The 14,999-nt window shown below is 35.3% G+C and overlaps 1 protein-coding gene across 1 annotated transcript; it reads right to left on the bottom strand.

Annotated features, from left to right (window-relative positions):
* Positions 1–4,727: 4,727 nt before the first annotated feature.
* On the bottom strand, positions 4,728–14,691 carry LOC128988053 (28S ribosomal protein S23, mitochondrial). Its single transcript, XM_054409235.1, has 3 exons — positions 14,283–14,691; positions 11,975–12,136; positions 4,728–5,152 (listed from the first exon to the last, which is right to left on the bottom strand). The coding sequence occupies exons 1-3, from the start codon at positions 14,324–14,326 to the stop codon at positions 4,852–4,854; spliced, it is 507 nt and encodes a 168-aa protein (XP_054265210.1). The 5' UTR covers positions 14,327–14,691; the 3' UTR covers positions 4,728–4,851.
* Positions 14,692–14,999: the final 308 nt, after the last annotated feature.

The raw sequence follows: 14,999 nt of genomic DNA, 5'->3' as shown, positions 1-14,999 counted from the left end.
TTACACTTTGTTTCTTCATTTTACAGTATTTTATGCAAAATTTATTTTGGATGAAACCGTATTTTCATATTGGTATATAATATGTATATTATCTGTATCATTAATACATATACGTTGGTTATACCTTAATCCCGAATATTTACGTATTATATACATTGCTTGCTACATGGGTAGCTGTTTATATCTAAATGTAAACAATAATATGCACCAGGAAGTTGTGCAGTGATTTTTGTATAGCGCATGTTTACTGCAATAAACATAACCTTTGATCTTTAATTTTTACATTGATATGTAGGTCTCCTATAACACATTTGCTTTATGTTTACATTAAATAAAAACTAATTAGGAAATGTAATGGTTTTGATTTTACTGAGGTCTGTTTATTCTGTATGTGAGTATTTTTGTGCCATGATAAAAAGTATCGTTCATAGCTTGAACCGAAAGTACCAAAGAACTACAGCTTTTTTAGCCAATGTTAAGTTTCAAATTATTTACACAGCATTATACCTTCCGCAAAGATTCGTGGCGGCTGAGGGATTAGGACGATCGGGTTGTGTCCCAGCCCCTAAATTAGCCCTCGCTCGACTGCTCTGGGTTTTGACCATGAGTCACCCACTAGGCTCAATGCATAGTTGGAAGAATTTTTGTATATCACCATAAAGTGTATTAAATGACACCAGTTTTGTAACCTCTGTCAAATAACAAGAACATTCATGGTATATTAACAAAAATAAACAGCCATATGAACCAGTTGGCTTTGTTAAAGCTGGGGGAAGAGCCGATCAGGTTTTAGATCATAAGAACATCGATGGAGAAAACTTGAGAGACAATGATTTTTTAGTAGTTCTCTGTGGCACTAATGATGTATCTTGTAACGAAGCACACTTGGCCATTGACTCCATAACTAAGACTTTAAAAAAATACCATAAACAAAAAGTTATTCTGGTTGATCTTCCTAATCGATATGACTTGGTAGAATGGTCTTGTGTGAATGTGGAAACAAGAAAAACCAATGTGATTCTTAAAGGTATTTGTGAAGAACTTGACAATGTTTCTCTGGTGGAAGCCAGCAAAGCTAGTAGAGACCTCCACACAAGACATGGAATGCACTTAAACCAAAAAGGAAAAATTTGGCTAGCAGACAAGATAAGGATAGCAGCAACCTCAAAGGCAAGACAGACTCCATCATCGTCACCGGCAACGGAGGATATCACCATCAGTGAGCAATCAGCACTGATAGACATCATATCAAGCCCTAAGCAGTCATCAGAAGGACCTACATCGGGAAACGCTCCACTGGTAGTGCACCATCTAACAACTTGATGCATTGTGAGGTTGATAGCTTAAGCACTAATTTTAATTGTAGTTTAAACAGCAGACTTGTATGTAATTTAGCAGGTATCCCAAAGATAAGTAAACCAAAACCAACTGATTCTGGTGTCCGTGTGTTGCATTTAAATGCCCAGTCTATAAGAAATAAATTGAATGAATTAGCTGTTGTTTTAGATGATGCTAAATGTGATATTGTCCTCATTAACGAGCACTGGTTGCACAGATTAGAAGTCTCCTTATATGTTCCAGTAGGTTTTAAATTGGCTTCTTCATTTTGTAGAGAGAATGCTTATGGAGGTGCCTCTATTCTTGTTAGGGATGACATTTCTTTTGAGGTGATCAATATTGGTCATTTAACGGAAGTTGGTATCCTTGAAGCTGTTTGTATATATGTAAATATATTTAATGTGATGTTCATATCTGTTTACAGAACTCCCAACTCTAACTGTAAAACATTTCTGGATTATCTTGACAATCTTCTGTACTACGTGCAAAGAAAAAAACCTAAATGCAAAATTGTACTTGGGGGAGATTTTAATATTGACATCTTAAAGAGTGTGGACCAAGACACTGTAATGTTTGTTAACCATTTAAAGTCATTTAACCTCAAATGTGTAAATAAATTTCCAACTAGAAACAAAACCTGTATTGATAATATAGTTACTGATTTAGATGATAGTCTTTATAAAACATGTATATGGAAGGACAGGATCTCAGATCACTCGATTATTTACTTTGAATTTAATGTGCCTACCTTTGTTTCCCAATCTGTAAATATTTCATATAGGAAACTAAATGATGAGACTTTGCATGAGTTTATTGAAGCAACCTCCATATTAAATTGGGACTTGTTGTATGGTATTGAGGATGTTAATTTTGCATTTGAATACTTTGTAACTAAACTATCAACCGTGTATAATAGCTGTTGTCCAACAAAGAGTAAAAAAGTTCAACAAAGAAAACCAATTAGACATAATTCTTCATGGTTTGACCATAGCTTAAGAAGAATGAGAAACACAGTAATTTTGTTGCAGGATCTATTAAAGATACCAAATTATAAAAATAACATGACACTGAAGAACTACTACAAAGAAAAAAAGAAATTGTACAGGTCTAAAATAAAGGAAGCCAAAATCATGCACAATGAAAGCAGAATAAAAAGTTCTAAGAATAAGTGTTCAGCTGCATGGCAAGTAATTAAATCAGAAGCTGGTAACTACTATCAGCGGGAAAATCCAATTCCACCTATTTCAGCTAATGAATTTAATGATTACTATATAAGTATTGGGAAAAAGGTGCTTGATAGTACTAAATTAACTAATAAAGGTAATTTGAGTTATTTCACCTTTCTAAACAATGTAGACCAGCCTCCTGATAAATTTAAGTTGCATTATGTTAGTGAGCTTGATGTGCTTAAAATAATGAGATCTCTGAAACCATCTAAGAGTGAAGATATTTTTGGTTTTAGTAACAGAGTTATCAAACATATTGCAGCTAATATTGTATCACCTTTGACATATTTGATCAATCTCTCCTTTTATTGCTCCTTGTTTCCTAATTGTTTAAAAATGTCCAAGAGTATACCGCTTTTCAAAAAGGGTGACAGGTCATGTATTGATAACTATAGAACAATATGTATCGTATCTGTATTTTCAAAAATAATAGAATCATGTGTTAAGAACCAACTCTTAGAATTTCTGGATCAACATAATGTTTTAAGTAGTAGCCAATTTGGTTTTCGACCTGGACGTTCCACAACTAAGGCATTAAATGAAGTTGTAACTGGTATTATTAATAGCTTTGAAAATTGTGATTATGTTAATATGACTCTTGTAGACCTCAGCAAGGCCTTTGATAGTATATCACATGAAGCCCTTCTAAACAAACTAACATTTTATGGTATAGATGATAAGCAGATGCAATTCTTTAAAACTTATCTCTGTGGTAGATTGCACAAGGTTTCATCGGCAGGCATTGAGTCCTCTTTTCAGGAGGTCCTTGCAGGGGTTCCACAGGGGTCAGTTCTGGGTCCACTTTTATTTCTTATCTATATAAACGATCTGCCTAGCAATATTCCTTGTAAAACCATTCTATATGCGGATGACACTTCTTTTGTAGTTACCGATTAAGTGTTAAAAAATGTAAAAGCACACAGTGACAGAGTAATGGAATTAGCCAGTTCTTGGTTTAATGCTAACCACCTTACAGTCAATGCCAACAAGACTGAAACAATCTGTTTTACTTTGAAAAAATTAGACTCAGATGAAGATTGTAAGCCTGTTAGATTACTAGGGGTCACTTTAGATCAGAAGCTTACATGGGAATCTCACACCAACTCAGTAGTTTCAAAACTTTCAAGGGCTTGTTTTTTGCTACGTAAGCTACAACAATGTGTTGGTAGAAATATGTTATTAAATACTTATTTTAGTGATTTTCATTCCCATTTGCTGTATGCCACAATGCTCTGGGGAAATAGTAGAGGTGCTATCCATGTTTTTGCTTGGCAAAGAAAAGCAGTAAGGATTATAGCCAATCTACCTTATCAAGATGACTGTAAGCAATGTTTTATTGATTACAATATAATGACTGTCCCTTGCATTTTCATATTTCAAAATCTTGTATATGTAAAGGAAAACCAGAGTGATTATGTATGTTTTGAGAAAGTTCATAATTATAACACTAGAAGAGCACAAGATATTGTCCCACCCTCTTTTAGATTGCGGAAAACAATAGTCAGCCATAAATATCTACAAATCAAGTGCTTCAATAAATTGCCACCAGAGATCAGAAACCTTGAAATCCAACCATTCAAATCAAAACTGTCAAGGTGGTTTATAAATAAAGCGTTTTATTCTCTTGATGAGTTTTTAGCATATAGATTTTAACTTAATATTATTGAGCTTTGATCCAGTGATGCTTTGGTGAATAGTTGTAATTTATTTATTGTTAATTTTCATAGTTTATATTGATTTGTTGCTAATTGTTAATTGTGATGTTTTATCTGTTATCCTGACAAGTACATTGTACTCATCTCCTTTTATACTGCACTTTAATGTATTTCTTTGACGTTGTCTATAGCAATGTAAATTGACAAATGACAAAAAAAAAAAACGAAATAATTGCGACGATATTAAGTATACTTTTGGTTTTAAAATAATACAGTTTTGGTGTCGTGGTATGCTTAATATCATCGCAATTATTTCGTGTTTGGGCTCAATGTTCTTGTTATTTGATGCAGGTTACAAAAATTACGTTATTTAATAAACATTATGGTGATATACAAACATTTTACCAACTATGCATTGAGCCTAGTGGGTGACGCCACGAATTTTTGCGGAAGGTATAGGGCTCCCAAAACAATTACTAATTTTACAGTCAAGAGTTTGTCCTTGCCATTCCAGATTCAATAATAGTTTATTTCAACGAGAATTTCAAATTTGCTAAATTACAGGAAAATTATCAAACAGAATGGATCTACAGTAATAATTATTTACAAAACAACAATAACACAAATGAACACTATTTATCCTGCAGAATGTCTTTCACTTGAATTCTCAAAGGTTGTTCACTTGTGGCTTTTTTATCCAATGCAGCTTTAAAAGAAGAGGCAATATCTGAGCTCTGTGTTTCAGTTGGCCCATAAGTGATTGCTTCTGTTTTAATCACTTGAAAAGCTTCTTGGTAAGCTTCGTCCAAATCCAAATTCTTTTCTTTTTGTATTTTGAGACAAAGTTCTATTAGTTTTTGAGTTAGAGTTTGAAAGTTTGTATCCCTCAAATTTGTTGCAGGCAAACTTCTTCCCATGTCTTTGTGGAACCTCCTGAAACATTAGAAAATTAATGGCGGTTTTCTAAACTTGAAAAAATAATTAGCCGAGGACATCAGTTGTACATTTTTATTGTTTTAAATTGGTCTGCTGATTTTGAAAAAAAAAACCTCATTAAGAAACATATTATCAAACTATATAAAAACTTTCATATACTGTAGAGTGAGTAGTGGGATGTGCATACACACAAGAATGTGGTGGCTGAGTTGGCTGTTGTCAGGAATTAAAATTGAGAAGAACATATTATGTTAATTGTAAACAAAACAGTCAATGTGTAAATTATCTATGTTGTAGTATTAAAAAAGTGTATTGTTTTAGATATTAATACGCTACATGAAACCATTGAATAGTCAAAGATGAAACTTTGTAAACAATAAGGCTTTTTTGTTTTAAGATTTAACCCCACATATTATACCAAAATGTTTGTCTAGCAGTGTTGATTTGCAAACTGACTTTACATTTTTGAAAAAGTCCCTTGGGCTCTGCAGTGCCCCTGTGGCTTTTAAAGTTCCCATGTTATCCTTATGAAGAACATATTTGTTTACATTATGATCACCTGGATAATTTAATTCCTGTTCATATTTTAGTTGCAATTTAAGGAAACGTGTGCTACAAACATTTACTGATTTGGTTGAAATGAAATATTTACTATTTGAATTTGGGTTGGCGTAAATATTACAATGGGAAAAAGCGAGAAAGCCTGGCCAATTTGATATACTAAAAAGAAAAATGAACACTGTGCTGCATTTCTTGAGCAATCATTGAAAGAGCCGATTTGCAAACTATGAAAACATAGGAAAGTCATAGAACACCACCAAATAAGTTAGAAGAAATAGAAATAATGTTTTTTTTTTAGTTTATAATCGTTATTATGGACAACCTAATGCGGCTATGAGTGGGATACATTTTTAAAAAACACTAAAAAACAAGATCAGCTTTTGAAAAATAGGTAATATTATATTTACAATAAATTTTGATTAACTTATAACGATCTGTTATGTACATCGTGATTATTTCCATAATCTTAAAACAAACTCATTTAAAGTCATCAGAAATTATTACTGTTATTTGTTATAAAATAGCGCGTCATACTTCGCAATTGCTCGAATTCGAGCAACAGGTACACTAGCAATTCTTAATTATGGCTGAAAATTTTGTTGCTATCTGTTGAGTGGTTTCAGATTCCATAGGGTACTAAATTCATACATACTTCCTCTTTTATAGATATAGATATATATATGTATATATAAATCTAACGAAATTGAACAAATTGTGTTTTTGGCCTCTGGGGACATTGAAATGAAAAAGTAAATCGGTCCCAGGCCTAGGACTTTCCCGTGTCACCAACGGTAATAGCTTCTTCCCTATAGGGAAATTTGCTAAAATTAGAGTTTTGTCGGTACATTATTCACAATTATATATTTTTTGTTATTTTTACGTTTTATTCATTAAAGAAGCCGAAACAAGTCTTATCTCAATTTCTGTCTGTCTGTCTTTCACGGCCCAGAAGGAATTTTACGCAGCCTTCTCATGAAAAACGAGAGGATTGATTGGGATTAAAATAGTCTTTTTGTATTCACTGGAATGGCGAGAGTGTCTTTAGGCATTAAAATATGGCATCACTACTTTTGAAGTAAAATAACTGACGTCCAAAAACCCAGTTTTGTGAAATTTTTCTCAAGTTTTCTCCCAATATTTACCACCATTTATGAAATACTAATCATCTGTTTTATACGAAATCTATGAAACAACAAATAGCTGTTTGGATTAAGATTATTTTTTTAGCTTTCACTGATATGTTTACATTAAATGTTATATACAAATAATGCAAGCATTTCCAAAGATGTACCGGTATTGTATGAAAATCCAAAACCAAGTGATATTAAAAACGCTGTGCCTTAAATATGGGATTTAATTAATCGCAAGTGCAATAATGTGTAGGCCTAACTGTAAATAAAGTTAAATTGCTATGTAACATTCAGGTTGTTAACCAGAGATTGTGTGTGTGTGTGTGTGTGTATCAAATTGTACAGCTCGTTTTCAAATAAGCTGGAACTTAGCCTAGCATGGCCAGTGTAGGCGAGTAGGCGGCGGGTGGGTGGTAGTAAGGATAAGAGCGGACTGCAAACATTTCTGTTGACTCAGGGGGTTGATTCCCCTTGTTTCTCGTACTGAGCGCCTTCAGGAGGGTCGCGAGGGCAGTTGACGCAACCCGCATGACAGCATATGATTTTTTTTAGCTACTTGCTAGTAGCGATTGGTCAACTGCCAGCTAAGGTGTCACGAGCTGTACTTGAGTTTTGATAACCGGGAAAAAGACCCTGAATCAGTTTTGTATACGGCTAGGAAACTTACATTTTGTAGATCTCTGTCGCCAATAGCTTACAAAAGAGGTTTCCACTCATTGACAGCGCTTTGATGATTTTTTGAGTGAAGTAAAAAATCACAAAAACAGTTTGATTGCAGATGTTGCTGCAATCTTGGAAGATAGTTGTGATCCTAACAGAGGTTTAGATATACGGTACTGCTAACCTCACTTTTCCAATGTGTCACTTTCGGTTTCTGCTCACCGCTATTGCACTGCCATCCCTGCACCGTACCACTGCCAATATGTCTATGGCTCAATGATACGCTATGGTCCTATGGGTACTCAGGCCTACCAAATTGTCCGTAACCATATTTTAACATTGGTTTTTGGTACTGGTACTTTTCCTTCGAACCGGTGGTAGCGAGTAGCGTTAACCATTTCTAAGTACCATCACATCACTATTTACAGCTTAGTTATCGTTGTTGTTGCACCTTATTTCTTACAGTCATATTAAATTTAATTGATGTCTTACTGTATAAGTTTTACGTTTTCTGTCACATTTGAGTAAAACATTTTTTGAGCAAACCATCAAGAATTATTTACGCTTTACGTTGCCTATCAATAGTTCGTGGACTGTTAATTGTAAATTACCAATCTAAATCGTCTTTAGTACCTCATTTCATAAAGTATGCAGTCATTTCGACATTATTTCAAGTCATCTTGGGATTATGCAAACATAGATTGCTATTTGAGACGGCATTATCACTGCACGATAAGTACGATATGATAACATTTGATGACACTAACAAAGATGGCAAATACTTATTTTGCTTTACCTTGGTTAAAGCATAGTAAATGTCCTAATTAAATTATGTACTTTTGCGTGTATGTCTGTTGTTAACACATCAGAGTGCTTATTTATCAGTGTATTGCGAAAAAGACAAAACCTTTGTTAATGAAAATATCAACCGGAATAAAGTGTACAATGGTGAGGTAGTATTTTAACTACTTTAGCCAGTGTGGGAAGTAGTTTTCAATTTTACCTTAGGGCTATGCATCATAGATTTATAAAGCTGTTTTTTTTTTTTTTAGTTTAATCATTAGATATCAAATACAGACTAACAAGATTTATATCCGGGTGACATTTAATTCCTAAGCATGTTTTTTTTGCTTAAAAATGTCAGATGTTGTATTATTGCAAGGTTTATGTTTATGTGTATTCCTATAATAGTTTTGCCAGCATATCTGAAAAAATGCACACTAAATATGCAAACCAACTCCTGCCTGATTGTAAGAAGGTTTCAACTGACTACAAGATCCCAGTCCATAGAATGGGTACACAGCTATAGCTCGGCCGCTTAGAAAACGACCTGCGCGCTAATGCTAAACCAATGCTGGAGGAGGTCGTTTTCTAAGCGGCCGAGCTATAGTATAAATTTTAAATTTATGAATTTTCTTATTAATTTTCTTTTTCAAAGAGATTATATGGTGTCACCACTTTCATGCATGTTTTTTTCCATATAAAATATTAAAGTCTTGAAAAGGCTAGTGTAGTCTTTCGCATGGCTATCTGTGCAAAGAACTAATTTCTCTTCGATATTTTTGGATTTTATGTGAAAATTACTTCTGATCCCTGATGTTTAGGGATTCTAATCTGATGGTTTAGGCTATTCCTTAAAAATAGATGAAGGCCCTATCTTCTATATATTTAATACGCGACATGAAACTTTGTGAACAAAAAGGCTTTTTTATTTCAAGATTTAACCCCACATATTATATACCAAAATGTTCGTCTAGGTGTGAAGATGTGCAAACTGGCTTTAGATTTTCGAAATATATATTTTTAAGGGCGTGGGCTGCCCTCAAAGTTCCTTCCATAAGGATAACATTGTGATTGATTTGAATGTTATTATATTCTGAAACAGATGTCAATACATTAGTTTAAAAAAAGTTAAATCCCAGCTGTTTTGTTTGGTTTTGAAATGTAAACAGTTTGCATGTTTTTAAAAATAATTAGGAACCCGGCAAAGAAATGTTACCTATAGGACACGATGGGAGAAAAGTTTAACATTATATTTTCGTTTGAGCAAGCCAAGGACTCGACGACAAAGAAATATTGCCGGTCGGACACGGCGAGTCAACATACGGCAAGCAATGCAAAACGGAAGGAGCCTAGACGAAGAGCTGGAAAAGTTAGTGGCAACGTGTATTTACAAAATTACTCTGACAAGAACAAGAATTCAGCAGCATTCACTTGGCGAGATGGCATTAAAATGTCAGAAATGTGGTGCGCTACATTTTAAAGAAGAACAAAGAGGACGAGGTGAAGGATTTTCATCCTGCTGCCATAAAGGAAAAATGAATCTACCACCATACCAAGAAATCTATTATATTATGCGCAATGGTCAGCACTCGAGCTAAAATTTAAGAACATAACGGTGGAGAGCCTTTCATGTATAAGGTGCACGACACAATTTATCACCCAATTGTCACCTTTCAACCGTCAGAAGGGGAGCATCCCACATATGCCCCAATTTATACCTACGGACTTCCAAACCGCTGTTCAAGAAAGAATGCTAAACAAAGCTAATGGCTCTTGCAGCACTGACTCAACTTGATATTAACCCATACGCGCAAGTTTTCAGCATGATGAGCTCCGTCCTGCAAAATACCCCAACTGAACAGCAAAAAGAACTTAGAATGTATATAGCCAACGATCGAGCTCAAGACCAACGTCGATACAACGATGCAACTTCTAACGACGTTGCTATATTATCCTAATTTATTAATCATGCAAATTCGCACAGGTTCACCTAGTCCTACTTAACTTGATACACATCAGTTTCATTATACAGTAGACCCCCTCTTAACCGACCCTAATGGGACCGGACCTAGGTTTGTATAACTCAAAAGGTCAATTAAAACGGGCGATCCTTAAAATCATAACATAATGAAGTGCTATTCATTTGGAATTATATAATCATTATTTTGAAGCCATACTTGCATTATTTATAATACCCCCGCCGCAGCAAACCTGCAGACTTAGCGAATTTCCATTTGCCTGATTGGATTTAAACTAAAATGTCTCCTTAAAAATATCACATTTAGCCTATTCCCTGTTTAAACAGAATTACTGTAGTTTAATGAGTACTTAGGTTTGCTGCAACAGGGAGGGTAAAATGTTAAAAGGTAGGCCTACTGTGGTTTAGTAAGAAATTAATGTATTTTCCAAATTTGATCAAAATTATGTTCATAAACAAGCAAACTACAACAGTTGACTTATTCTCCATAAGAATAACATAAGAATTTTAAAATTACAATTTTTTTGAATTTTCTCCGTAACAATTAGGCGCATTATAACGCTTCAATATACTAAATTATTTGTTTTTTTAAGCTCTACAAAATGGTTTAAAAAGAAATTGTGAAATTTTGTGTTTTTAGGGTCAAAAAAGGGAAAAACCCATTTTTACCCCATAAAACCCCCCATAAACCCCCGTTCCCATAGTCCGATCATGCTGGTTCGCGAACTCATTCAAGTTTATCCCGCCTTACACCTTCAAACCAAATTTCATCAAAATCGGACAAAAATTACTCAAGTTATCGTGCGGATGGACACATATATATATATATATATATATATATATCTCTATATATAGATATATAAAAATTTGAACGAATGGTGTTTTTGGCCTCTGGGGACATCAAAATGAAAAAGTAAATCGGTCCCGGGCTTAGGTCTTACCATGAGACCTACGGTAATAGCTACTTCCCTATAGGGAAATTCGCTAAAATAAACTACTCTTATCTCCTTTTTTGTATTGATAGAAAAGTCACAAATAAACTAAAAAAAAAAAAAAACACTTAGTCTAATAGGCCTACTTTCAGTGGAATATACTAGGCAAGAGTCAATAAAAATTCTTACTTTAATAACTTTACTGTAATGTATTAATTGATGCTTTCCAAATCCATTCTAATATAGTACAGAACCTTCTGTCGAAATTAAAGATACAAGCAACCATTTTGTTACAAGACAGGATATTTATTTACACAAAAACTATCTTGACCTTGGAGTTGTTAACCCCCCTTCCCTGCCCTCCCTACAAGTTGCGTTATTTGATTACTCCAACAATAAGATAGTCTGTTCTCAAAATCGTAACGCACTTTATGATGTTATAAATTTGCCGCACAGATGTTCTGATCAGATCAGATCAGATGTGCTGATGATGAAAAACTGACAATAGGCTATGCTATATTTTTTGTGACCAATTCAAAATAACTTATTCTTAGTCATATCCTGTGGAGATAATCGTATGGTTCAGTTCTCATCGCCCAGCAATGGAACGGAAATGCCGAGATTCCTAGAAAGCGGCGGTTAAACCAAACTGCTCTCAAAGCAAGGTCGGTTAAAACAAACTATATTATTTTACGATCGAAGGCGGATAATCCGATTATCGGTTAATACAAGTTTGGTTAAGAGGGGGTCTACTGTAAAGCTAAACAACACTTACGCCCTTATTACATCTTCATTGTAGAAAATTGGTTTGATTTTGATGTTTGGAACAGGACGATCAAATTTCGGAGGAACAGAAGGGGGAAAGCTTCTGTAAACATCATACCATAGGGGACGATCATTTATGTTCATGGCTCCTGTTCTGATCAAGTTGGAAACTCTGAAAAAGATACAAGGATGATAATTGTTGAGTAGCCAGTATCCAGTGTATGGGAATAATTCAGAAATACTGTAATTATTAACTTAAGGAATAATTCTGGATGGTATAAAAAGCATGTAATATTAAAATGGATATTCTGTAGTTACTAATAGTAAACAAGTAAAAAATATACGGTATGCCAAAATTAGATTATGTTGCTAGCCTAGTAGACTAAAGCTTCTTGTACATAAGTGCAAGAGGTACCGGAATTTAGTCCCTAACCAACCAGTATATTTACACAAAAATTTGTACAATGCAGTTGTCTGCTTGCAATAAGTTAAAAAGAGGAGCTATCATATTAATCCAATACTTTTCCAAAGTCAATGCTACGTCCGTTTCTCCTAAATTAGATCTATTCAGTACTTGCAGTATTCATCTGGTTCATATAAATGAGAAATCTACTTGCAGTATACAAAGTCGATGGTATATCACATTTGGTCGGTGGTTCACATAAATGGAATTTTCAGTGGGCCTATCCAAAGTAAATGTTTCATCTGGTTCTCATAAATGAAATTTCTACTTGCAGTATCCAATGTCAATTATTTGGATTAGGATTGAAAATATGGAATGCCTGTTTGCAACAGTTGTTGCCAAAGCAAACCGATTTTGAGGAGACCTGATTTTGGCCCGAGACCCATAGGTAACATTTTTAACCTGACTTGAAGTAAACAAATCTAGTGTGCAGACTCCCTAAAAGTATCAATGCAACTAATGTAATGTATTAAACTATTTATTAGCTAGTGTCATAGTCTCCCAGGTTTATTTGCCGATTTGATCGTTAAAAGTCTTCGAGTCTCAAGTCTGGTCCCCTTCAACACTTCCTTCACTTATTGGAACATAAAAAAGTCACACGGAGCTAGGTCTAGTGAGTGGTAGATGTTCTAACACAGGGATCTCATTCTTGGCCAAAAATGCCTTAACAACTAGTGCAGTGTGGGCCGGGGCGTTGTCCTGATGATGAATCCACGACTTGTTCTTCCACAATTCTGGTCGCTTTCTTCGCACTCGCCTACGGAGGGTGGCCAAAACCCCAAGATAGTATTCTTTATTTAAGCTTTGACCTTCAGGAACCTAATTTACATACATAATTCCATGGATTCCAATCATCATGGCCTTGATTACGAGCTTTCTTCATTCGTAGTGAATTCAGACTCTTCCAATGCATTAATTGTCGCTTAGTTTCTGGGTCATAGGTAAAAACCATGATTCATCACACATAATAACTCTTTCCAACAGTTCATGATCTTCCCTAAATGTTTTTTAAGATGTCAGAACAGATTTCCATCCCGGACTCCTTTTGTTCCGGCGAGAGGATTTTTGGCACACACTTTTCTCTTAAAATTTTCAAGTCTGGAACAGAACGCCACTATCACAACGATACGATGTACAGCCATCGATTTTGTGGTGTAAGTTAGTGGATAGAGTGCTCGGCTGATATGCAATAGGTCCCTGGTTCGAATCCCATCGTTATATTTAACTTTGTGTCAAAGATTTTGCTTTGAATGCCATTTCTTCTTAACAGTACATCTTTTGTTGGAATTATTGACTATAATTTTATTTTATGAACAGAATTTAACCTTTAAGTTAATTGATTTTTTCATTATCAGCAAGTTTGGTTGGTTAGGTTAGGTTATGATAGCAACAGCCGGACGCCTAATTTGTGTCTACCCGGACGCGTATTCTTTGTGTATTAAGTTACCCTAATTAAGCCTCTGAGCAGGGCCGGCGAGAGCCATCACGGGCCCCTGGGCTCAGCGATCTCGGGCCCCATATTTACTTAATTTAATGTCCAGCCGTCTCCGTTTTGTCACACAAATAACTAACTTATAATAATAATGTTTGCTCACAGTTTCAGCTTTATTCATAGTCAAAACAATTAGGCCTAACTTAAGTCACAAATTTTTAGGCTATCCTACTTAGTGAACTGGAAAAACCATGCTGAAATTTTTTACTCAAGCAGATTATATGTAGCCTACAGAAAAAAAATTACATCCGACTGGGCTACCCCCCCCCCTCACCACCTCTAGACGGCCCTGCCTCTGAGGTTCTAAACTCCAGCTTAGAAGATTTAATCATATTTAACATGACTTATCTAGCCTAGGCCTACCTGGAAAAAATTGTTCCAATCTTCTCTAACCTGCTGTGGGCCATTCTAAAGAAGAAAATACGTAGCTTAGTAAAAAAATTGGAGGATCAAGAACCCAAGTTAGGTTACTAGGACCCTAGGTCTACTACTGTTAATTTTAATATTTTATGTTTTGATTAAAGATTATTGCATTAAAAAGCGTTGATTGTTCAATTTTATTTGCCGTCACAACTACTGAGTATCAAAAGCCCTTGAAAAAGAATTCATGACGAACTGTTTTCGTTTTCTTTCACACTATTTGTAACCTCAAAAACAAACAAACCAAACAGACGGAAACGGCAGACGGGCTCCGCTCGGGAGTCATCAGGAGGAGGCCAGTTGCACTGGCCACTGGCCCAAAGCCGGCCCAGTGGGAGTGGGAGTGGCCTTACTGGCCTTGGCCAGACTTCACCTTCAGTATCGTCATCGTCTCAGTCTGGACTCTCGCTCGAGTCTCAAACTTCTCAGTCTCGCAGTTCAGTCAGCACTCAACACTTCACTTAGCAGGACGTTCAGTCTAGTTCAGTTCAGCAATCAGCAGAGCCAGAGCCAAAGAATAAAAAACAGCTGGAAATAGTTATTTGTGTAACTAGTGGTGAAAGTGGCACTTTGCTGCACACGAGAGCAATGTTTACGCACGAGCCGCAGGCGAGTGCGGAATGATCTCGAGTGCAGCAAAGGCCTTTTTCACTCGTGTTA

Source organism: Macrosteles quadrilineatus, unplaced genomic scaffold (assembly GCF_028750875.1).
Source record: "Macrosteles quadrilineatus isolate MER2022 unplaced genomic scaffold, UCM_ALF_1.0 Scaffold_2__2_contigs__length_208266976, whole genome shotgun sequence".
Taxonomy (NCBI): Eukaryota; Metazoa; Arthropoda; class Insecta; order Hemiptera; family Cicadellidae; genus Macrosteles; species Macrosteles quadrilineatus.
The sequence above is the reverse complement of the archived record's forward strand: the minus strand, read 5'-3'. Positions and strand labels throughout refer to the sequence as shown.

Bases quoted from the DNA above. Each gene is read 5' to 3' on its own strand.
- LOC128988053 (XM_054409235.1), bottom strand. From the start codon at position 14,326: ATGGCCCACAGCAGGTTAGAGAAGATTGGAACAATTTTTTCCAG. The intron at 12,137-14,282 runs GTAGGCCTAGGC...TATCTTTTTCAG, and splicing joins ATTGGAACAATTTTTTCCAG to AGTTTCCAACTTGATCAGAA. The intron at 5,153-11,974 runs GTAAGTGTTGTT...CTAATGTTTCAG, and splicing joins AATGAAGATGTAATAAGGGC to GAGGTTCCACAAAGACATGG.